At 51.8% G+C, this 25045-nt stretch overlaps 1 protein-coding gene across 7 annotated transcripts; it reads left to right on the forward strand.

Annotated features, from left to right (window-relative positions):
- Nucleotides 1-84: 84 nt before the first annotated feature.
- CNTROB (centrobin, centriole duplication and spindle assembly protein) lies at nt 85-24836 on the forward strand. Of its 7 annotated transcripts, none has more exons than XM_042965915.1 (19): nt 85-1281; nt 2020-2104; nt 2328-2409; nt 2882-3038; nt 3929-4045; nt 4254-4370; nt 4933-5031; nt 6218-6454; nt 6790-6930; nt 19042-19175; nt 19708-19833; nt 19976-20138; nt 21253-21511; nt 22734-22888; nt 23141-23204; nt 23325-23510; nt 23594-23726; nt 24006-24078; nt 24295-24836. In XM_042965915.1, the coding sequence occupies exons 1-19, from the start codon at nt 1000-1002 to the stop codon at nt 24421-24423; spliced, it is 2739 nt and encodes a 912-aa protein (XP_042821849.1). In that variant the 5' UTR covers nt 85-999; the 3' UTR covers nt 24424-24836. The 7 variants fall into 7 exon arrangements, with proteins under 7 accessions (XP_042821849.1, XP_042821853.1, XP_042821848.1 ...); XM_042965914.1 differs by having other exon boundaries at nt 86-1281; nt 6790-6936; XM_042965918.1 differs by having other exon boundaries at nt 86-1281; nt 6790-6936; nt 24006-24058; nt 24307-24425.
- Nucleotides 24837-25045: the final 209 nt, after the last annotated feature.

The raw sequence follows: 25045 nt of genomic DNA on the forward strand, positions 1-25045 counted from the left end.
ACTTCCCCCAGCCAATCCGTGCCGCGGGAGCCGCGCACGCGCGTCTTGGGCTCCCGGGCTCCAGAAGCCGTCCGAGCCGCTGCGAGGAAGAGCTCTGGGCTGGTGACGTCATCAAGCCGTGCGAGGCGGGGCTGCGGACGGTGGGCGGGAGGCTGCCAACGGTTTTGAGCGCAGGGAGGGCTGTGAGGGTGGGTGTGGAGGCGTCCTTGGTCTCCCGGACCGGGGCCCCTTGTCGGCACCGTGGCAAACTGAGGGGGCTGAGGTCCGGCGGTGTGGCGAGGAGTCGCGAGGGGTGGTCGGGGTAGAGGATCGCAGGCTAGGCTTGAGGGCGGCGTGCCTTTTAGAGACGTCTGAGGAGGTGACCGAGTGTTTACGAAGTTTCTCTCGGGAGAGCGAGGAGGGAGGGAGTCTAGGGAAACTTACTATGGTCTTCTTGCCGGAAGGGGTCGGAGGGGATATACAAGAGGGTTGACCGTGGGTGGAACAGGTGCATGGCGGAGGGGTGTGAGCCGGTGGGGAGCCTGAGGTTCCTGCCTCTCCGAGACCGGGACCAGGTGAGGGGCACATAAGGCGGCTGGAGGGAAGTTAGGCCCTTATTGGGTTTGCGCCCGTTTCAGTTTGCACGTTGAGTTCAGTTGACCGGTGATGGCCGGTGCCAGAAGTCGATCCACAGCTTTCAGCCCTCCAGGGAACTGCAGGGGTGCTGTCGCTCCTCCGTCTTCTGTCCCCACCCACTCCTTGCTGCACCCTCCTTTTCCACCGTTCCCAGGAGCTGTGGAAGGAAATGCTTTTGCCCTCTCCCATGGCCTCGGAAACCGCCAGAAACCTTTCCTCTAACCAGAAAGCCTCCATACCGTTAGTCACCAAGGATCCTTGGCTTGGAGCCTTCCTCCTTTCTCCCAAATCTTCTTCTTCCGTGTACTTTTCCCCCTGGCCTGTCCTACAGCAGGACCAGAAGTTCCCAGCCGTACCGTCTGCAGTCGTCTCTTCCTTGTACCCATGGCGACATCAGCTACGGTTCCCAGTTCACCCCTCCGGGCTGAGGATCTCCTGAGTGATTCATCAGAAGCCCCTGGGCTGAACCAAATGTCCTCTGAGGTGACCTCCCAGCTCTATGCTTCTTTGCACCTCAGTCGCCAGGCAGAGGCCACAGCCCGAGCCCAGCTGTATCTGCCCTCCTCCTCCCCACCTCCTCATGAGATGTTAGATGGCTTGGCCCAAGAGCTGAGTTGCAGCTTGTCAGTTGGATTGGAGAACAACTTGAAGAAAAAGGTGAGAGAGGTGTGTCTTGGGGACCTCCAGGGTCTTGGAATTGGAGGTGGTTAAAAAAAAAAAGCTTTGCTGAGATTTGAACCGCTCTTGTTGGATTTCACATTGCTTTTAACTAGAGTCCTTTAGGCTCGTTCCTGGGAGCAAATGTTTATGAGGCAGAGAGTGGCCCGGGGACACCATACTTGGGGAAATTGTGAAACTTGTGTTTTTTGGTCAGAGACACCTGCACTGTGCTTTTGATTGGCCCCCCCGGGCACTAAGAGTGAGGATAAGGACAGCAAAACGTGCTAAGCTCCTCCCAGCTCAAAGCTATTTTGATTGTATGGTGTCAAGTTCGGCATCTAAATCATTAAAACACAGCCTGATCAATCACACGTGCTACAGAAAGGGTAGTTACGCGTGTGGGCTAGAAAAAGTGTCGTAAACAATTTGCAGACCAGTTGGGTCTCTCGCCACGGACTGTACGGTCTTCGGAGAAGAGGTTTGCTCTCTAGCTGACAAGCGTCCTCCCCAGTCTTGTCTTAATGTGCCTGGTTAATTCATTCCCACTACTTGTCTGGCTTCTGCAGACGTGTGAGTTGAGTCCGTTCTGTTTTTCTTAGCTCTCCGAGGTGCCGGAGTAAAAATTCTTGGGTTGGCGGGGCGGGGGGGTACCGGATGCCATCTGCCCTGGCGGTAGGTCGGACATAGTTTTTTCAGTGCGCATCTGATTTTCATGTTGCTTTTTTTTTTTTTTTTTCCCCCTAGGATGGTTCGAAGCATATCTTTGAGATGGAAAGTGTTCGGGGTCAACTTCAGAGCTTGCTCCAGACCTCCCGTGATACAGCCCATCGTGAGTAAACCCCTTGACCATGAAGAAGTGCACAGACGTAAGGGGTGGGAGAAGGTGGAGAAAGGAAGACTCAGGTTTCAGGAGAGGCTCCAGTTCTTTGGGAGAGGAGCCAGAGGAGTGGGTGCAGTAGAAAGGAAGGCCCTCTCCTCTCTTCTCCTTCAAGTGGTCCCCGTTCCAAAGTCTTACCTGACCCTGGCTCTGGGGTCCCTCTGGCTGCCTGCAGGGGACCCCCTCACTCCAGGTGCTGGCTCAGAGAGACGAGAAGAGGACTCCTTTGACAGTGACAGCACAGCCACCTTGCTGAAGTGAGTCCCCCTTGGGTTCTGCTCACTTGCTTGCCTGGAAAGCCAAGTGTTCCGTTCCATAATTCTCTCCTTCCTGCTTCTGAACCTCTTAAGGACCTAAGATGCTTGTCCCTCACCTTTCAGTTTTCATCCTTTCTCTCCTGGCTTGTAACTCCTTTACTTCAGGAACGTGGGCATCTCCTGCCTGGTACCTGGCTTTCTCCCAGCCTCTAGTCCTTCTTCCCCCGGAAGAGTCAGCTTCTTTCTGCTCAGACTGCTACTGCAGGGAGCGTGGTGTGCAGGAAGGAGCGCTAGAGAGTGAATCACAGGACCTAAGTGCTGTTGAGGGCCCTGTCACTGTCTAGCTCCGTGACTTTGGGCAAGTCTCTTGCCCTTTCTGAGTTCCAGTTTCCACGTTTGTAAAACGTCACAGTTGGACTAGGGGATCTCAAAAGCTTTCCCCACCCTGACATTCTCCACCTGGTTTGCTCAGCACCCGGCCCCTGCAAGACTTATCTCCGTCCAGCTCGTCCCAAGCCCTGGAGGAGCTGTTTCCCCGCTATGCCAGTCTTCGGCCAGGACCCCCGCTCAATCCCCCGGATTTCCAGGGCCTGAGGGATGCCCTGGATTCAGAGCATACCCGTCGCAAGGTGAGTTACCGAGGCTTCCTTTTGAAAGCAGCAACGATTAGAAATAGGCCGGGTGCTGAACAGGGCTGAGGGTTAAGGGCCTGCAAGCCGAGACTTTGCTCAAATGGCCCTTCAGGGTGGTCGTCTTTGACCATCTGACCTAAAATGGCACATTCCTCCTCCTGGCGTTCAGTCGGGTTGCTCTGTTCTTTCCTTCGTGTAGCTGCTTACCACGGCCCGATATATCTCATTCCTCCCCTCTGAAATCTAAGCTCCGTGAGGGCCATACCCTATCTCGTTCCGCCCTGTCTTCCTAAGGTCTAGAACATGCCTGACGCAAAGCAAAGCAATGTCGCATAAGCGCGTGGTGAATGCACAAGCCTCGCTAGCTTGTGCGAAGCCTTTACAGGTATTGGTGACCTAGCACGCTTTATCTTCAGCCTCTCTGAGGTGGGCAGAGAGAGGGACTAGGCAGAGGAAGCGTCAGAATCACTGGTTGTGTTGTCTCTTCCTTGATCTTAAGTCACCTGGGCATGGATGAAAGGCTTTCTCCTGTCTTTGCCGTGTTTCATCACTGTGCCCGATGAACTTCTTGAGGCAGGAGTGACCTCCCGCTCTTTGCCGTGTGGGCTGTCACGCTGCTGCCAGAGGGTTCATGGGAATTCTTCTCGGGAGGGCCAGGAAAGGGAAGAGCCTGGAAGCTAAGCCCCTGTCTCCTGAGATGGTAAAGGAAGGCGTTGGAGGCTTCAGGTTTCCTGCTCCAGAATTCCTGATTCTTCTTCTCCAAACCTCCTCTGTTCTGGGGACCCAAGCTCCCTGTGTCCAGCCCGTGTTCACCGAGAAGACCTGGGAAGTTTGATGCTTTGGTCAGCTTAGGGACGGTCACCCCCACTTGTCACCCTTCTTCCCAGCATTGCGAGCGCCATATTCAGAGCCTCCAGACCCGAGTGCTGGAGCTTCAGCAACAGTTAGCTGTGGCTGTGACTGCCGACCGCAAGAAAGATGTTATGATCGAGCAGTTGGACAAGGTGCCAGGGGAGCAGAATGAGGGCGGGGCTCTCCATGGGGGGAAGAGTAAACGGGGTGGCCGGCCGGCATTTCTCTGCTCACTCTGGGAGCTGGGGCCCGGTGTGGATTTCCCGATCCTGGGAGAAGGTGGCTGTTGACCCCGCTCCTGCGGGCAGAAAGAGGGCAAAACAATGATTTTGAAATGCCATCTGACTCTCCTCTCCTGAGACCCTGGCCCGCGTGGTGGAGGGCTGGAACCGGCACGAAGCCGAGCGGGCAGAGGTCCTTCGGGGGCTCCAGGAGGAACGCCAGGCAGCCGAACTCACCAGAAGCAAGCAGCAGGAGGTGGGCAACCTGGATCAGAGGGCATTAGAACCGGGGTCACAGATTGGCAGGTGGAAGGGGGTTGAAGTAGCTCCGAAGCAGGGTTCCCGACCGATTGAGCCAGGGTTGCAGAAACCGATCTGCTCTCTTTTCACCATTTTTACTGTCAGAATTGCCTCATCTGTGTCTTCCCGGCTTTCCCCACACCCTGTGGTCTTCTCTTTGGCCCCCAAGTCATTTAGTTAGGTCTTCATTTTCTTTTTTTTATTAAAAAATTTTTTTTAATGTTTATTCATTTTTTAAGAGAGAGAGAGAGAGAAAGCATGCACAAGTGGGGGGAGGGGCAGAGAGAGAGGGAGACACAGAATCTGAAGCAGGCTCCAGGCTCTGAGCTGTCAGCACAGAGCCCGACACAGGGCTCGAACCCATGAACCGCGAGATCGTGACCCAAGCCGAAGTCGGATGCCCAACCGACTGGGCCACCCAGGTGCCCCACGTCTTACTTTTAAAGTCTATCTCATTGACGCTTTTTGAACTATGAGTTCGTCAGTTCCCCTGTCTTGTGTCCCCCTGTCCCTGAAAGACAGTAACCCACCTGGAGCAAAGCCTTTCTGAGGCCATGGAGGCCCTGAGTCGTGAGCAGGAAGGCGCCAGGCTGCAGCAACGGGAAAGAGAGACGCTGGTGAGAATGCTGGACTGGGTTGACTCCGGTGGAAGCCGCTAATTACTTCTGGAGGGGTGCTTGCCATTGGCGGGTTGTGGGAGCTGCACTGGGGGAGTGTTTCCCAAAGACCGATCTTAGAACACTTGTTCTGCAAACAGGGCTCTGCCACCAAGTCAGCTTAAGAGACTCGGCAAATTATTTCCTCGTTCGAATTACCTGGGGGATTACTTAAAATGTAGATTTCTGGGACCCACTGCCAGGGGTTTTGATTCCGTAGGCATATGGTGGGGCTGGGAGCCTAAATGTTTTCAGCAGTTTCCTAGCTGATTTTGTTCAGCCAGGCTTGGGAACTGTAGCGTAGGGCATGGCGAAGCCGGGTGTGGGACGAGACCCCGTCAGGTTTCTTACTGCTGAAGTGACAAGAGGATTACCCACGTGAACGAGCAGCCAGGTTTGGAACTCACTGTGTGCATGACACGTGCCTGCTACGTGCAGGCTGGTACTTGTCATCTTTTAGTTTTTTTATTACTTTTTTTAATGTTTTATTTGTGAGAGAGACAGAGAGAACACGAGTGGGGGAGGAACAGAGAGAGAGGGAGACACAGAATCCAAAACAGGCCTCAGGCTCTGAGCTCCCAGCTGTCAGCCCAGAGCCCGACGCGGGCTCGAACTCTTGGACCGCGAGATCATGACCTGAGCCGAAGTCGGCCGCTTAACCGACCGAGCCACCCAGGCGCCCTTGGTACTTCTCATCTTAACAGGCTTTGTCCAACAGTATGGGTGATGGGTGCTGGTTGGCTGGGACGTGACTTTGCGGGCTGGATTTTCTGGTCTCCGTGGAGCTTCTCTTGATGATAGTGATGGCTGTTGTGTACGGAGTGCTCACCGTGTGCCGGGCCCCCGTGCTAATTACTTCCTGTGCGCTTTGCACCGTAATCCTCACGAGGTAGACCCTGGCATGATGCCGTTTTGCAGATTGAGACGCGTGCCTCAGAACGCATAGGAAGGGACAGATTTGAACCCAGATGTACCTAATTCCGGAACAGAAGCTCTTATTTACTATATCCTAATCCCGTGGGCTGGCCAACTGCTGTGTTTCTCGTGGACGTAATTCTCAGGGCGCTGGTCCTCTGTGTGGGGTGAGGGGACAGATTGCTGGCGTCGGGCGGGCTCGTAAGGACCTTGGTTTCCCCTGGGGCCATAGGAGGAGGAGAGGCAGGCTCTGACCCTGAGCTTGGAGCTGGAACAGCAGCGGTGCCGGGCTCTGCAGGAGGAGCGGGACGAGGCCCGGGCCGGGCAGCTCAGTGAGCACCGGCAGCTGGAGACACTGAAGGTGGCCCTGGAAGGGGAACGGCAGGCGTGGGCCGAGCAGGAGCGCCAGCTGGAGGAGCGCCACCGGGCGCTGCGGGACGACGTGCAGGCCCAGCTGGAGCAGGAGAAGGTAAGAGTGGCAGGCGGGGAAGAGGGAGCGGGTGCGGGGCCAGATAGCGGAATGAGGCGCGATGATGTTGGAATGTGGCGTGTAGGGGACTGGCGCCGAGAGCGCAGGGCTGCCGCCGCGGGACAAGGCTGAGGGTGTTAGGGGCGCGAAGGGCTGGGGGGCGGCCACCACACGGACGGACGGCAGAAGAGTGAGCTGGGACAGATGAGGAAGCAGTCACATGTGAAAGGGAGAGAAGCAGCTTGGGTTTTAGGGTGGGGGAGGCTGACGCGGGGCCAGGGGCAACGGGGCGCGGGGACACGCGGTGCGTCCTTAGGTTTGATGTCCTCCCGCAGGGGAACACACAGAGGGAGGCCCAGGCAGCGCGGGAGGCCCAGCAGCAGCTGGCGCTGGCGCAGTCCGAGGTGCGGCGCTTGGAGGGCGAGCTGGACACGGCCCGGAGGGAGAGGGACGCGCTGCAGCTGGAGATGAGCCTGGTACAGGTCAGGGGGCGGGGCGTCTGGGGCGGGTTTCCTGCTTAGGGGAGGAGGGTCTGAGGCACAGGGACTCACGACTCCCAAGAGGAGTCCTGGCGAACGCTCCTCCCGGTTTTAACTAGAATTTTGACCTCGGCTTCTGCTTTTACAGCAGCTCCCCCCACCCCCAATCACAGGATGCAGTGCCTGGAACCCCAGGTGGGACTAAAGCCCGTGTGTGCCCCGGGTTTCTTGCCCACACGCACCTGCGACGGGGGTTCCTTTACGGAGTAGCCACAGTAAGAGACGAACAGCAGTAACTCGTTATAAAGTTGAACGCTCATGGGGCGCCCGGGCGGCTCAGTCGGGTGAGCGTCTGACTCTCGATTTTGGCTCAGGTCAGGATCTCGGGGTTCGGGGAGTTCGAGCCCCGACTCGGGCTCTGGCTGACAGTGTGGAGCCTGCTTGGGATTCTCTCTCTCTGCCCCTCCAAAATAAAAAAAAATTTTTTTAAATTGAACACTTCTAAGTACGTACTGTAATAAAGTCGTGTGAATGTCGTCTCTCACTTTCTCAAAGTATCTTAATGTCCTGCACTCACCCTTCTCCTTTTTTTTTTTAATTTTTTCTTTTAAAAAAAAAATTTTTTTTTAACGTTTATTTATTTTTGAGACAGAGAGAGACACAGCATGAATGGGGGAGGGGCAGAGAGAGAGGGAGACACAGAATCGGAAGCAAGCTCCAGGCTCTGAGCCATCAGCCCAGAGCCTGACACGGGGCTCGAACTCGCGGACCGTGAGATCGTGACCTGAGCTGAAGTCGGACGCTTAACCGACTGAGCCACCCAGGCGCCCCTTTTTTAAATTTTTTAAAAAAGTTTGTTTACTTTTGAGAGAGCATAAGCAGGGGAGGGGCAGAGAGAGAGGGAGACACAGAATCCAAAACAGGCTCCAGGCTCTGAGCTGTCAGCACAGAGCCCGACGCGGGGCTCGAACCCATGAACTGCGAGATCGTGACCTGAGCCAAAGTTGGTGCTTACCCAACTGAGCCACGCAGGCGCCCCTCACCCTTCTTGTGAGGATGGGGGAATGACAAAATGCCCCGGGATGGGGTGAAGGAGGTGGATGGCACAGGCGTTGTGACACAGTGTGAGGCCTCTGTTGACCTGACGATACCGTCCGAAGGGGGATCACCTGCTTCCCGACCGCGGGTGACTGAAACCGCCGAAAGGGAAACCATGGATGAGAGGGGACCACTGTGTGTGTAAAATGTGTGTTAGGGGAAGATTAATGAGGATCTGAGACCAGGTCAGTCTGCGAGGTTTTCCTTATTAACGGTTGACCTAAGGGGATACACCCAGTTTCTCGGTCAGCGAGACCTGTGTTTGGAAAAACAAACTCCTTTCACTTTGCACCCAGCCGCTTGAGTTGGTGGGCCGACCGCATGGAAACCAATGTCCTGAACGACCAAGGGTGTTAGTTCCGTTCTGTAGCTGTTTGTAAGCTGCTGTCACCTTCTGACCTGGCGGGTGTGTGTTCACTGAGCCTGCCGAACGGCCCCTGCGCAAGCTCCGTGCTGGGAGCTGGGAGCAGTCCGGGCCCGCAGGAGCTCGCCAGCTAGAGCGGGAGTCTGTCTGGCACACGATTCTCGAAGTAGCATGCTAAGTGATAGTTGGGGGACAGGAGAACTACTCTTCACTCGGATGTCGTCTCGTTAGTGAGGTCTTCCCCAACCACACTGAGTGAAACGTGCAACCTCTCACCGTCCTGTTCCCCTTCCCTGCTTGATCTTTCTTCTAATACACTACATACTGTACTTTAAAATCTTGTGTATTTTTTGAAGGCAAGGGTTTTTGTCTCTTTGTTGTTGAATCCCAGAATAGTGCCCGGCTCTAGTACTATTCAAGCCCTTGATTTCATATTCTTCTATCCATTTTTTTTAGGTTTATTTATTTGTTTTGACAGAGAGAGACAGAGAGAAGGAGAGACAGAATCCCAAACAGGCTCCACGCAGAGCCTGGTGTGGGGCTCAATCCCACAAACCATGAGATCATGACCTGAGCCAAAATCAAGAGTTGGATTCTTTTTTTTTTTTTATGTTTATTTATTTATTTTTGTGTGAGAGAGATCCAGCAAGCACAAGCAGGGGAGGGGCAGAGAGAGAGGGAGGGAGACACAGAATCCGAAGCAGGCTCTGGGCTCCGAGCCACCAGTGCAGAGCTTGGTGTGGGGCTCGAACGCACAGACCGCGAGATCATGACCTGAGCCGAAGTTGGACACTTAACCAACTGAACCACCCAGGAGCCCCGAGAGTTGGATTCTTAATTGATTAAGCCACCCACGTGCCTCTGTTCTATCCATTATTGAAAGGGAGGTGTTGACGTTTCTAGCTATTACTGTAGAACTGTCCATGTTTTCCATCAAGTCTGTCCATTTTTTCTTTATATAATCTGGGGTTCTGTTAAGTGCATATATGTTTATATGGTTATGTCTTCCTGATGTAACTTTTTTGGCTTAAATTTTTGTCTAATGATAACATAGTCCCCACCCTAGCTCGCTTGGTTGCTATTTGCATGGACTGTCTTTTTTCATCTTTTTATTTACAACCTCTTTGTGTCTTTGTATCTAAAGAGAGTTTGTAATCCAGACAACATATGGGTGGATTACGTTTTGTTTTTTAATCCATTCTGCCAGTTTCTGCCTTTTAATGGGAAAGTTTAATCCATTTCCATTTGAAGTAATTACTGGGAAAGAATCACTTATTTCTCCCATTTAACTATTTGTTTTCTGTGTGTCCTGCTTGGTTTTTGTTTTTTGTTTTTTTCAATTCCTCCATTACTGCCTTTCTAAGGTACATTGATATTTTGTGTACCATTTTGATTCTCTTCATTTTTCCTTTTCTGTACATTTTAGAAGTTTCCTTAATGATTACCTTGGGATTACAATTACCATCTTAACAGTAACCCAGTTTGAATAATACTAGCCTTAGTTTCCATAGTCAGTGATCACTGTTGCTACACATCTGTGTCCCTCTGCTTTCATGGTGTTATTGACACAGATTTGTAATTACTGTTTTATGCATCTGCCTTTTCTATCATATAGGGGAAAAAAGTTCCAAACTGAAAGTACAGTAATACACGGGGCACCTGGATGGCTCAGTCGGTTAAGTGTCCGACTTTGGCTCAGGTCATGATCTCACCGTTCATGGTTCTGTGCTGACAGCTCGGAGCCTGGAGCCGGCTTCAGATTCTGTGTCTCCCCCCTTCTCTCTGCCCCTCCCCCCCTCTCAAAAATAAACATTAAAAAAACTTTTTTTTTTTCAAAGAAAGTACAGTAATACAGACTTTTGCATTTACCTATGTAGTAACCTTTACCACTTTTCTTTATTCATAGAGCTTCAAGTTACTGTTGAATTTCATTTCATTTTAGTCTACAGGACTCCCTTCAGCATGTTTCTATAGGTCAGGTTTGCTAGTAATGAGTGCTCTTAGCTTTTGTTTATCTGAGAATGCCTTAATTTCTCCTTCATTCCTGAAGGATTTTTTTAAATGTTTACTTAGGAGAGAGAGGGAGAGAGAGCATGTGAGCGAGCAGGGATAAGGGGGCAGAGGGAGAGAGAGAGAATCCCAAGCAGGCTCCACACTCAGTGTGGAGCCTGACACCGGGCTTGATCCCACAACCCTGGGATCGTGACCTGAGCCGATAGCAAGAGTCAAGATGCTCAACTGACTGAGCCCCCCAGGAGCCCCTTGAAGGATTTTTTTTAGTTGACGGTTGATGTGATTTTCTTTCAGCATTTTAAATATGTCGCTCCACTACCTTCTGGGCTCTCTCACTTCTTACAAGACATCAGCTGTGTTACTGAAGTGCTTTTGTAAGTGACAAGGTCCTTCTCGCACTTTCTCCGTTTGACTCGACAGTATGAGTGTGACGTGTGGTAGTGCAGATCTCTTTGAGTTCATTGTGCTTAGAGACTGTTGAGTTTCTGGACTGGGTGGATTTATGTCTGTTACCAAATTTGGGAAGTTTTTGGCCATTTCTTCAAAAAAATGTTTTTCTGTTCCCTTTTCTCTCTCTCTCTCATCATTCTGGGACGTCGCTGTTGCAGGTGTTGGTATGATGTCCCTCAGGTCCCTTAGGCTCTGTTCATTTTTCTCAGTTGTTTTTTCGTTCTGCTCATTAGTTTGGGTAACTTCAACTGCTTATCCTCAAGTTCAATGGCCCTTTCTTCTTCTTGTTGAGATCGGCCATTGAGCCCCTTCAGTGAATTTTTAATAGCTTTTATTTTTGAGAGCGGTTTTATGTTCCGGGCAATGTTGAGCAGAAGGCACAGAGACTTCCCACATCCCCCCTATCTCCGCAGGCACATAGCTGTGTCTGTACATGGTCAACATCCCCACTAGAGTAGCGCGTTTGTTACAATCCGTGAATCTACACTGACACGTCATTATCACACAGAGTCCATAGTTTACGTTAGGGTTTTCTCTTGGTCTTGTACATTTTATAGGTTTGGACAAATTTATAATGACACGTATCCACCTTTACAGTACTGTACTTGGTAGTTTCACTGCCTTAAAAATCCTTTGTGCGCTGCCTGTTCATCCGTCTTCCGTCCGACCCCTGGCAACCACTGACCTATTTACTGTCTCCATAGTTTTGCCTTTCCCAGAATGCTATACAGTTGGAATCAAATGGCTTGTAGCCTTTTCGGACTGGCTTCACTTAGTGCTACGCATTGAAGTTTCCTCTGCGTCTCTTCAAGGCTTGAGAGCTCGTTCCTTTTTAGTGCTGGATAATATTCCGCTGTCTGGCTGGACCACAGCTCATTTATCTATGCACCTGCTGGAGGACATCTGACCGCCTCTGACTTCTGGCAGTTGTAAATAAAGCTGCTGTAGGGGCGCCTGGGTGGCTCAGTCGGTTAAGCGTCCGACTTCGGCTCGGGTCGTGATCTCACGGTTCGTGAGTTCGAGCCCCGCGTCGGGCTCTGTGCCGACCGCTCGGAGCCTGGAGCCTGCTTCGGATTCTGTGACTCCCTCTCTCTCTGCCCCTCCCCCTGCTCGCACTCTGTCTCTGTCTCTCTCAAAAATAAATAAAACGTTAAAAAAAAAATTTTTTTTTAAATAAATAAAGCTGCTGTAAACATCCGTGTGCGGGCTTGGGCACGGACCTAAGTTTTTAGCTCCTCTGGGTAAATCCCAAGGACCGTGGTTGCTACATCATATGCTAAGAGTATGTAAGAGACCACCGCACTGTCTCCGGAGGGGCGGTACCCTTTTGCCCTCGCACTGAGTGAGCGTTCCCGCTGCTCACACTCTCTCCGACGTAGGTTGTGCTCAGCGGGTTTTGGTCATTTCAGTAAGCGTATGTAGTGGCATCTAAGGAAATTCTCGTATCATCAGTTGTACTTCGCAGCTCCCCGGGTTTCTGTTTGGTTCTTTTTTATAACTTACGTCTTTTTGGTGAGGTTTTCTATTTGCTCCTATATCATTCCGATTTCAGTTTGCCGTCCAAATAGTTCATGGAGCATATTTAAGACTGTTGACTTAATGTCTTTGATTAATAATACCAGTGTCTGGGCTTCTCCAGGAAATGTTCCTGTCAGAGTCTCTTCTTCCTTTGTGTTTTATTTTTAAAATTTTTAGTTTTAAGCAATCTCCACACCCAGCATGGGGCTCAAACTCACAACCCTGAGATCAGGAGTCGCATGCTCAGGGTACCTTGGGTGGCTCAGTCGGTTAAGCGCCTGACTTTGGCTCGGGTCATGATCTCATTGTTCGTGGGTTTGAGCCCTGCATTGGGCTCTGCACTGACAGCATGGAGCCTGCTTGAGATTCTCTCTCTCTCTCTCTCTCTCTCTCTCTCTCTCTCTCTCTCTGCCCTTGTCCCACCTGTGTGCACTCTCCCTCTCTCTCAAAATAAATAAAAAGAAAAAGTTACCTCCTCTACCAACTGAGCAGCCAGGTGCCTCTAATTCTTTTTTTCCTTTGAATGAGTCATATTTTCCTGTTTCTTTTTACATCTTGTAATTTGTTGTTGAGAACTAGACTTTTTTTTTTTAATGTGTTTATTTACTTTTGAAGGAGAGAGACAGAGCATGAGCGGGGGAGGGGCAGAGAGAGAGGGAGACACAGAAGCTGAAGCAGGCTCCAGGCTCTGAGCTGTCAGCCCAGAGCCCGACGCGGGGCTCGAATCCACAGACCGTGAGATCATGACCTGAGCCGAAGTCGGACGCTCGACCGACTGAGCCACCCAGGTGCCCCAAGAACTAGACATTTTGAATATTATAATGTAATTATGGAAATCATATTCTCTCTCTCCCTGGATTTCTTTTGATGGCTACAGCCATTCATTTGTTTAGTGACTTTTTCAAATTATTTTTGCAAAGTCTGTATTTCTTGTTATGTGTGGTGACTGACAATTCTGTTCTGTTATCTGTGTGATTAGCCTGTGACTTGACAGATTTTCTTAAATGTCTGGATTCCTCTCCCAAATAAGTATATATGTCTCTTTAAATCTTTTTTTTTATTTTTTTTTTATTTTTTAACGTTTATTTATTGGGGGGGCGGGGAGGGGTAGAGAGGGAGACACAGAATCTGAAGCAGGCTCCGGGCTCCAGCTGTCAGCACAGAGCCTGACATGGGGCTCAAACTCATGAACTATGAGATCACTGAGCCGAAGTTGGACGCTTAACTGACTGAGCCACCCAGGCGCCCCTCTTTGAGTCTTATAACTGATGCCACCAGGGAGGCCTCTGCAGCCCAAGGCACGCAAAAGAAAGGTGTTTGTTTGGTCTGGTTCCTCAGGGAGCCGTCAAACTGATCAAGACACACAACCCCACGTCTTTGGAGGACAGGGTCCTTACTCCCCCCTGCTTCAGCCAGCCACTCTAGTTTCCCGGACTACAGTTTCCATGGCTGCGGAGGGGCTGAGCGCTGGGGGATATCAGCGCTGGTACCAGAGTTCAGCAGCCTCTGCTTTCGGCAAGCACTCTCCTGGTTGCTTAAGTGTCTGATCTGGTTCCAGAATTCCCAAATAGTGGATTTTGATCATTTTTTTTTCTCAGCTTATTGAAGATGTTTCCGCGGAAGGACCGACCCCTGCATTTTCCTACCCTGCTGTTTTCTGGGCCATCACTGTTTTTAAATTCTGTTTCAAGTAATAAAAAAAAAAAACACCATACAACATTATTAATGTTCTCTAAAGTCAACAGTCATTTAGAGGGGTCCATGTTATTTACTATTTTCTTTGCTGTTCTAACTTTCTTTGAACTCGGACCTCCTATCTGGATCTTTTTCTTGGTGGAAAAAATCTCTCGTGTGTATGTGTATGTGTGTGTTTTCGGTTAGTTATCTTAGTTTGAAAACGTCTTTATTTCACATTCATTTTTGAAGGAATTCCTGGATGTAGAATTCTAGGTTGGTAGTTATTTCAACATATAGAAAATACCATCCTGACTTTCACTTTTAAAATTTTCTCCTTGTAGTTTTTATGTTTTACCTGGGTGCATGCATATATATATATATATATATATATATATATATGCACATCTTTTTAGGGATTCATTTGGCTTCTTGAATCAGTATGGTGTCTTTCATCAGTTCTGGAAAATTCTCAGTCATTATCTTTGCATTGCCTCTGCTCCATTGTCTCTGCCATCTGTTTCTGGAACCTGATTAAAGCGAATGTACCTTAGCTCTCCTCCTAGATCTTGTTGTTCGGTTTATATTTCACATCTTTTGTGTTTCATGCTCACTCTGGATAATTTCCTATCTTCCAGTTCACTAAATCTCTGTTCAACGTTGTCTAATTTACTGACTGAGGTTTTAATTGTATGTATCGTACTTTTTCATTTTACAAAGTTCTCTTTTTATCTTCAAATTTTACTGTTTCATAGTTTCTTGGTTTCTGATATTTTCACATTTGTCTTCGATTACTTTAAATAGTTGTATTATCTGTAGATAATAATTTCAGTATCTGAAATGTTTGAGGATCCTTTTCTGTTGTTTCTTGTTCTTGCTGGTTCCCATGGAATTTCCTCGGGTCCTTTTTCTTTTCCTTCCTTCCTTCCTTCCTTCCTTCCTTCCTTCCTTCCTTCCATTTTTGGTTTAATTTTAAGTAGGCTCCACACCCAGTGTGGGGCTTGAACTCATGACCCTGAGATCAAGAGATGGACCCTCTACCGACTGAGCCATCCAGGTGCCCTGGGTTCTCTTTATTTCTGATCGTATGTTGGAACTTTGTATTTGAAAGATTGTGGGGATAAATTGAGGCCTGCAATGAAGATTTGCATTTGCTTCTACCTGAAAGACACTACAAAACCAGGATTTAAACCACATTTTAAAGGTTGGGATCGCTCTATGATTAAAGCTGAGCTTTACTTTCATATAGGCTGTTCCACTTCTGTTCACCTTCATCCTGAGGATGAAACATACTAGAGTCTCAATTTATTGTGGGGAGGGTCTCCACTTAGATATCAACTTATATGGGCATTGGCCTTTGATTTCTGTTCATGTGCTCTTGAAAGACAGTCCAGACCAGATAGGCAGATACCTCCAGGGCAAAAGTGACTGTCTACCCTGCTGGCTAACCTGGCTAGGTGCCCATTTCCCTTTGCTTTGGCCTAGTAATTCCATGCTGGTACATCTTTGGTGCTTTTTAGGGAGATATATATGTAGGTATATATATATATATATATATATATATATATATATATATATATACACACACACATATATGTATACACACACATACATACATATACATACACACATATATATACACACATGTATATGTATATATACGTATACATGTAGCCATATATGTATATACGTATACGTGTGAATATGTATATACATATATATGTATATATATATGTATATGTATATCTGTGTGTGTGTGTATACATACATATATATATATATGTATGTATGTATACACACACTCTCCTGAACAACTTCCCCTGCCAGTATTAGGAATGTGAAGATCTCATGCCAGTCTTGTACTCTAAAGTAGCTTGTAAGGTTGGATTTCATATGTGTTTCTTTTCTTCTTTTTTTTTAATGTTTATTTACTTTTGAGAGAGAGACAGAGCGTGTTTGGGGGAGGGGCAGAGAGAGAGGGAGACGTAGAATCCAAAGCATGTTCTAGGCTCTGAGCTGTCAGCACAGAGCCCCACATAGGGCTCGAATCCACGAACCATGAGATCACGACCTGAGCTGAAGTTGGATGTTCAACTGACTGAGCCACCCAGGCGCTGCTGTTTCTAAATTCTCACACATTAAAAAAAAATTTTTTTAATGCTTATTTTTGAGAGACAGAGACAGAGTGCAAGCAGGGGAGGGGCAGAGAGAGGGAGAGACACAGAATCTGAAGCAGGCTCCAGGCTCTGAGCTGTCCACACAGAGCCCGACGTGGGGCTCGAACTCACGGACCGTGAGATCGTGGCCTGAGCTGAAGTCAGATGCCCAACCAGCTGAGCCAGCCGGCTGCCCTCATATGTGTTTCCTGAATATTTGATATTTGACGGCCAATGTCGTTTCTTTAACGTTTATGGAAATATTTAGGCTTTCTGTTTCTTGAATTATTTTTGGCTCTCTCTTTCTGTATATCCATCTAGTCTAAACGTTCTAATTTATCGACTTAAAGTTGTACTTAATTTTATTTTTTTAACGTCCTTGGCATCTTTTCTACTCTTTCTTTCCTGATACTGTCCTCTTGTGTCATTTCTCTCATCCTTTCTTTTTAAAATCATCTTTGTTGTAGTTGAATTGAATGAGTTTTCAGAGAATTAACTTTTTTCTTTGGTTTTATTCTGTTGTTGTTTTAAAAATCTTGTTAAGATGGATGCTTGCTTATTCTTTTCCAGTCTTTTCTAAGTTTCTCTATGAGTATTCATTTAAGTGCATCCTACAACTTATCCTATATGGTATTTTCCTTACTGTTTGGTTCTGAATAATATGCAGATTTTTAAATACGATTTATTTTTGACCTCCTGGGTTATTTCCAAACATACAGGCTTTTTCTTTTTATATTTTATTGCTGATTTATAGCTTAACTTTGTGATCAGAGAGCGTGGTCTTTTTAAAAAATTACGTATGTGTATTCCACACAGCTTTTTGTTTTGAAATATTTCTGTCTCAACGAAATGTTGCATGAATGGTATAACGAATGGCTCTTAGACTCACCCATTGACATTTTACGATGTTTGTTGTCTGGTTCACTGTCCCTCTCTCTCCCTTCCTCCACCCCCAGCACTGGAGAGTTTGTTATAGACATGAGGGAATATGTTAGTACAGATAGATATACACTGTGATTGTTAAGAGTTGTATAATGTCTCAATGAATGGGTGAATCATAGTTTTCTTAAGCATTTTCCTTTCTATGAGAAGTCTACATTGACTCCGGTTTTTTCACTCTTAAGAGCAGCACTGCAGTGAACATTATTGCAAGTAGATGTTTGGCACCCCTTCTGTAGGATAGATTCCTTAAAGTGGAATTGTCGGCCCACAGGGAGTATATATCAAATTGTCCAATAGAAGAATTTAGGGGGGCACCTGGGTGGCTCGGTCGGTTGGGCGTCCGACTCTTGATTTTGGCTCAGGTCATGGTCTCAGGGTTGTGGGATCGAGCCCTGAGTCAGGCTCCGCGCTTACCGTGAAGCCTGCTCAAGATTCTGTCCCTCTCCCCTTCTTGCACTCGCTTTGTCTCTCTCTAAAACAAAAATAAAAATCATCTTGTAAGAAGGTAAGTTTTATACGATGTGGGGCTTTCTTCCCCACAATTTTTAAAAACTAAACACAGAAAAGAACGTGTGTTGTTGCGAAGGGTTGATGCAGGATTGGAAACTGTCTGGGAGAGGGGAGGGGGGTGGGCGGCAGGAAGACACGAAGGGCCGTGTAAGCCATTTCAAGCAGCCAGAACTTTATTCTTCAGGCCGTGGGGGGCATTTGGACGGTTTCAAACAAGGAGATAAGTTGAGCCCATCTGTATTCTAGAATATTCACCCAGGCACAAAGTGCGAGATCTGCTGGGGCCGACGTGACTGAGGGTGGAGGGTAGAATAGACGTGAGGAGATCAGCGAGACGTGAACTCATACTGAATTACTGTAGTAGCGAGTGAGGAGTAAATTTGCTAGTGTTTAGGAAGTAGAATGGAACGAGCCGGTTGGAGGCGGAAAGAAGCAGGAAGGGGTCCGGGATGACTCTGGGTTCAGATGGCTTGGTGGTTTCGGTGGAGTGCCATGCCACGAACTAAGGCACGAAATACATCCTAGGAGGGAAAGGACTGAGAGTGGAAAACCAAACGAGCTACACTTCGAATGTTTTATTTGGGGTGTATCCAAATACACATATTCAGTAGGCCTCTGTGTGAGTGGGCTTAAAGCCTGGAAGAAAGGCCCAACTAAAGACAGATTAGGAAGTGTTTTAGGGTAGAAACAGTAGCAAAAAATATGGCCTAGAGGCCACGTGTTTATTATTGACATGTGACCCGGAGCGTCAGCTGCTGTGTGGTCAGGAAGAAGACTGAGGACCTTTCTGGGCAGCTGGGGCCGAGGAGCAGTCAGAACGGGGTCACGGAGCTGTGGCGTCGGGAGCGTGGCTTCGGAAGGAAAGGTGGACGTGGGTGGTAGGTGTTCCAGAGACATCACCGGATGGGCCGAGACCCAACCTCTGTGGGACTTCGGAATTACGTTCCTCGTCGTGAACGGCTGTGAGAGGAAACGCGGTTTCAGCGAGCGGGAGGAGGACTGTGAGGTGACAAACCGGAGACCATGCCGCAGCCTGATTGTGCTTTAGGAGGAGGGGACGGTGCCTCCTGCCGGGCGCCCGCCGAGCGTCAGGCCCTGGGCCGCCTCGGACACACGAGAGGTCTCGTCATCCTGCCCGACCTTTCTTTTCCCTACGTGTAGATTTTTCTGCCCACGGCCCTCTTGACTTGTGTGTGCCACGTGTGTGGTGTGGGAGGACCTCGTGGCCCCGGGAGGAAAGGGGTCCTCTTTGAGTCCTCGTGACAGAAGTCTTGTTCTTCGGCCCTCAGGCCTGTGAGGGGGGTGCCGGTCGGTGGGCTTTCTGTCGCCTGGCGCCCTCCGTCCCGGGAACCGAGCCCTCGCCTCACCCTCCTTCACCACCAGGCCCGGTACGAGAGCCAGCGGGTCCAGCTGGAGTCGGACCTGGCCGTGCGGCTGGAGCAGCGGGTGACAGAGCGGCTGGCTCAGGCCCAGGAGAGCGGCCTGCGACAGGTGGCCTCGCTGCGGGAACGTCACAGGTGCGCGGCCCGCACCGGGGCCCCTGGTGGGCGACGTCACACGTCCGTATCCCCTGCGGTCCCTCTGCTGGCTCCCAGCCTGCTGGCTGCCGTCGGGCCCGGACCGCGTGTGTCCGGGGCAGGGCCGCCGTCGACCGTGTGGGGAGGGCGCGGGGGCCCATAACTGACGGGTGCGACAGATCTCCAGCCCCCTGGCCTTGGTGGGGACGGTGCCGAGCTGTGACCTATGCCGTCTCCAGAGCTGCCCCGAGGCCTCCAACCTCCTCCTGTGCCAGATCCCTTCTCCCCTCCTGGATTTTTCTGGAAAAATGCCTCTTCAGTGAATCACCGTCCCATAAACCTTCGCCGCGGCGTCTGCTCCCGGGGTCCCCGTCCCAACACGCCAGCTCTGTCCTTCCCCCTTTCCCGAACCCACCACGCCTCGGCCGGGCCGGCCGGCTCTGGGCCTGTCACACGCACGCCTTCCGCCTTTTCTCCCTTGATGGCGTTCGTCTCCGGACTCGGTCCTCCTTCCTCCCCCTCGTCCCCCCAGGAAGCAGCTGCAGGACCTGAGTGGACAGCACCAGCAGGAGCTGTCCGCCCAGCTGGCTCAGTTCAAGGTGGAAATGGCGGAGCGCGAGGAGAGGCAGCAGCAGGTGGCGCGGGACTACGAGCTCAGGTACCGTCCCGCCGGGTCCCTGCCAGCCCGGAGCCCGCTCCCCCCGCCCCGCCCCTGCGGGCCTGTGCGCGCCGCCACCGGACCCCCGCCGCCTGGCCCGCCGGCTCAGAGGCCGCGCGCCCCCCGTCCCGTCTCTCGTCAGGCTGGCCCGGGAGCAGGCGCGGGTGCGGGAGCTGCAGAGCGGCCAGCGGCGGCTGGAGGAGTGGCGCGCCGAGCTGGTGGAGCGGCTCCAGGCCATGCTGCAGGCCCACTGGGCAGAGGCCAGCCAGCTGCTCGGCGCCACCACCCTGCCCCCGGACCTCCCGGTACGCACCGCCCGCTCTCCCGCTGCTAAGTTCTGTCCTAGGGCCTGCCCGGGGGGGAGGGGGACCCGCCTGTGTACCTTCTCGAAGAGGAACTGCCTCCTCAGAGGTCTTTTTGCCACGGTCACGGCTCGCCCCCACTGACCCCTCGCCTTGGGCACGGCTGTCTCCCCCCAGCCCGGGGGGGTGGGGGGGGTGAGTGGTACCTGCTACCAGTCCTGCCGGGTGGCCACTGAGTTATGACGCGAAGGGCCGAGAATTGTCGCCCAGTCTTGCCCCAGGGTAGGGGAGGGGGGGGTCTCACCCCAGCCCTTCTTTCTTTTCTTTTTTATTTTTTTTTATTTTTTTTAATGTTTATTTATTTTTGAGAGAGAGAGTGTGAGCAGGGGAGGGGGGCAGAGAGAGGGAGAATCCGAAGCAGGCTCCAGGCTCCGAGCTGTCAGCACAGAGCCTGACGTGGGGCTCGAACTCACAAACCGTGAGATCATGACCTGAGCCGAAATCAGACGCTTAACCGACGGAGCCACCCAGGCGCCCCTCACCCCAACCCTTCTTATGTTGACATCTCCTACTTCCTTCTCATAATTACGAGATTTTTATCTTTAAGCGAAAATATTTTTTGGAATAGACAATAATATGCACGTGGTAAAAACAGAAATCCAAACAGTTCAAGGAGGTGCACGGTGAAACGTAATCTCCATCCTGCCCTGCACCGCGGTCTCTGGGCACGCTCCGCTCTCCCCAGAAGCAGCCTCTGCTCCTGACTTGTGTGCACACTCCGCCCTCAGTGGGGGGCCTTCCCCACGTGGCTGTGCGACTTTTCATTTGACCACGTGTTTGTCGTGAACATCAAAGTCGTTTCCTGTATTCTGTTTCTACTCAGCAGTTCTCAAATACCGTTCAACCATGCCTTCGTGCAGGCATCTCCCTAAAGTTTCTAGAAATGGAAGTTTAAGGTCGAAAATACACATTTTTAACTTTGATAGAAATTTGATAGACGTTACCAAACCTCCTCTTATTTGGAATCTTAAGTTTGTAATCAAAGCGTCTGGGCCACATCTTGTCTCCTTAAATGCACAGGGCGTTGATCCTTGTTCTGTGTCTGTCTTGTGCCCAGGTCCCCACCACCAGCCCCTCCAGCCCTGGGCCTCAGGAGCCAGAGAAGGGCGAGAGGAGGCTCTGGACTCGGCCTCCCGTGGCCGTGGCCCTGAAGCCCGTGTTGCAGCAGAGCCGGGAAGCTGGGGCAGAACAGCCACCGCGGGTTCTCCGCAGCCCCTCCCCAGACCTGAGCCCCCTGCTGGGCCCCCCTTTCCAGAGCCAGCATTCCTTCCAGCCCCTGGAGCCAAAGCCGGGCCTCACTTCGTCTGTTACCTCTGGTAACGGGGGACAGAGTCACTGGGGTGCCCCCTGTACATGCACTGCCTGACTGGCTCCTCTGACCCAGCTCCCTGTCTGTCTGGGCGGGGCTTGAGTGCTTGGTTCCCCAGATGTCTCGGGGACCATAAGGTGCAAGGAGCCGAAATCCACTCAAGTTGGCTCAAATAAAGGGAGTGGGAACTCACGGGGATCGGATGTCACTGGACTTCAGGAGAGCTGGCGTCGGGACCAGGGGCGTTCTCCAGGCTGATTTGGGGCCATCCGGGCCCTTGACTCTGCCTCTCCCCGCACATCTTCCGCTGGTAGACCAGCACTCTCTCTCAGGTCTTGCTCTCATGACGTTGGTTCGCATGTGGGTTTGACCAGCTGTGACACTCCAGCCGATACTCTAGACCATCTTTTTTTTTTTTTTAATTTTTAAATGTTTACTTATTTGGAGATAGAGTGTGTGCGTATGCGTGTGAGTGAGTGGGGGGGGGGTCAGAGAGAGCGAGAGAGAGAATCTGAAGCAGGCTCTGCACTGTCAGCACAGATCCTGACGTGGGGCTCGAACCCACAAACTATGAGATCATGACCTGAGCCGATATCAAGAGTCAGGCACAACCAACTGAGCCCCCCGGGGGGCCTTAGACAACCTTCTAGAGACCTCGGTGTCTCTGTTTCTTGGGTCCAGTTCAAGGAGAGGCGATCTGATGGGTTGGTGACCACTTCTTGGACTGGCTGACCTTGAATGTGGCTCTCCCTGGCTCAGTCAGCTGCGACTTGGGTGGATGGGGACGCTCTGCGTGGTGCAAACATGACCACCAGGTCGAGTGAAGAGTGAGGGCTGAGTTCCATCAGGATTTTAAATCCAAAAGTTGTGTAACCATAATTAAAAAGAATGAGGGCGTGTTCTGGTGAGGGGGACCAGAACATGTCTGTTCATCGTGAGCCATTCTGAGTATTGGTTTCTCTACTTCGAGGAGTTGATGGTGGGGTTAATTTATTTAGAGCCTGAGCCCCACAGCTCTCTCCTGGTCCACACTTTGTGGAACTCAGCTGTGCCACCTGCCAGTCGCCCCCCAACCTTCTCTCTCCAGCTGTTCTAAACGTTGGTTGTCCTCCCCCAGCTGTGATGCCCTCTTACGTTACTGGGCCTCTTTCCTTGGGGGCATTTGGAGGGTTGATTTGTGGAGGAGTCCCCTCCCCGCACAACACACGCTGGGCCGGTTCGCTTTCCAGCCGGGGCTTTCTCTACCGCTGGCGCCTTCCACCCTGATCACCGCCCAGAGCGGCCGTTCCCTGAGGAAGATCCTGGATCCGACGGGGACGGCTTCCTAAAGCCGGGGCTGCAGCCCCCTTCCCAGCTGGACGGCCTCAAACATTTTTTGCACCAGGTAAGCGAGGGCCCACCCATCCTACCTCGTTTCCTTCTCCCCTTCCTCATTCTCTCTCCCCTCCAGGAGTCCAGGACTGTGGCTGCAGCCGCCTTTCGGGACTGACAGCTTCTCTCGCGGTCTGTCTAGATTCCCATCGCCTAAGTTCTGGAAGGCGGCCATCCCTGGTCCTTTCTTCCCTCTGCCTCCCTCACATTCCCAGGGCTCTTTCTTCACTGGTCCTCAGGGAGCCTCACTGTCTTGTCCCCCCAGCTGCTGGAGATAGTACCGCAGAGCAGCGAGGCCCCCTCTGTTGAGCTTTTGCCCCCGAAGTCTGGTGAGTGGGGAAGGTGGGAGCCGCGGAGGTGCGAGAGCCTAACGGAGGCGAGGCGATAGGGCTTTCTCGGCTCCTGCTCTGTTTCCCGAGCCCTGCGCCTCTTCTCTTGCCTTTCGCTAGGCCCCCTGACTGTCCCATCTTGGGAGGAGGCCCCGCAGGTGCCACACCTCCCGCCCCCTGTTCATAAGACTAAAGTGCCCCTGGCCATGGCGTCCAGTCTCTTCCGGGCTCACGAGCTTCCCTCAAGCCATTCACAGAGCAGCAGCCTCCGGGCGGGCTCCCCAGAGCGAGATGAGCGGCCGGGAGGTGAGGAGGGAAGGTGCCGGCTGCGGGGCCTGGGGAGGCGGAGCGAGGGCCCTGGCGTGACGAGCGTCACCGATGCGCCTCAGGTGGGGACGGGCTCGCACCCGCGCGGCAGCTGATGGACGTGTCGCAGCTGCTGCGACTGTACCAAGCTCGGGGCTGGGGGGCTCTGCCCGCTGAGGACCTGCTGCTCTACCTGAAGAGGCAGGAACACGGCAGGTACCAGCCTGGAGGGAGGGCAGGAGGGTTGGATGGATGGAGCCTGGACCCGCGGGAGACGGCCCAGGCAGGGGAGGGAGGGTTGGGTGCTGTCCACCGAGAGGCGTCTGTTCTCTTCCGGGGCAGCCGGTGCGGGCAAGCGGAGGCCCAGCCGTCCCCTCTCTTCCTCTGCGACTTGCTGTTCCCGCCACTGTTTGTTCTTCTTCCCGAGAGACTGGGGAATAGCTTTCCCTCCGCTGTCGGGGAGCCCCCCGTCCTCACCCTCCATTTGTGTGGCAGGACGGACAGCCGAGGGGATAATGTCCCCAGAAGGAACACGGACTCCCGCTTGGGTGAGATCCCCCGGAAAGAGGTGAGGGAAAGTGAGGCGGGGGCGAGGGGCGTGCAAGGGCCCTCACCGACTGGTTCCTCCCCGGCCGGCTCCTTGTCTGTTGCCTCACCTCTGTTTCCTGTCTGTCTTCTGTAGCGTGGTCTCCCCTTGGCTGGCTGACTGTGGCCCTCTCCATGCACGGTGCCCTTCTGGGGTGGTGGGGAGGCTGACCCCCTTCTCTCCTCCCTCCCCTCCCGGATCCCCTCCCAGGCTCTCCCTCGCCGCCTGGCTGCTGCAGCCCCTAGGACGGACAAGCCTCCCGCACGCAGGAAGGGCGGGCACCAGGCCCCCAGCAGCACGAGGAGTCGGGGGGGCATCTGGAGATGAGCCCCTCGCCCTGTCTGCTCTTCTCCTAATAAACGTTCCAGAGTCTGTATTCGGGTCTCTGACTCCTCGGAATTTGACAAAATGGAGATTTTATAAGAAGCTACTTTGTAAAGGAACCTCATTCTATTTGAGTATGTTTTTTACATGTTACACGTTTGTTTTCTCTTCGGGGGAAAAGACACGAATGCTTCGAAGACAGCCCGCCTCTGGCTGGCTTTGAGAACACTCAGTGAGCTTAGGCCCCGCGTGTCACGAGCGGAGCATACGGAGTGATTGGCTGTGGTTGGGCGTGGAATTATGGATGATTCTAATTTTCTTCTTCAGACATTTCTATATTTTCCACATTTTCTAAAGCAAGTTTGTATTGATCATCAGAACAGACAAACTTTTAATAAAAGAGTAAGTTAATTGTATGAAGAGTCTGAGTAAAAATTTGATTCGTGGGGAGGTTTTTGGCTTTGAGGAGCAGTGACCCTTGCGGACCGCGTTAGCAGGGTGCAGCCTGACCGTGCGCTCCGGCTCCAGGAGGCGGGTTACGGACTAGACCGCGGGCCAGAAGGAAAAGCCACTATTGCAAGACCTGCCGCCTCGAACTCCCCAAAGCGAGCAAAGAAACAATATT

Source organism: Panthera tigris, chromosome E1, assembly GCF_018350195.1.
Source record: "Panthera tigris isolate Pti1 chromosome E1, P.tigris_Pti1_mat1.1, whole genome shotgun sequence".
Classification (NCBI taxonomy): Eukaryota; Metazoa; Chordata; class Mammalia; order Carnivora; family Felidae; genus Panthera; species Panthera tigris.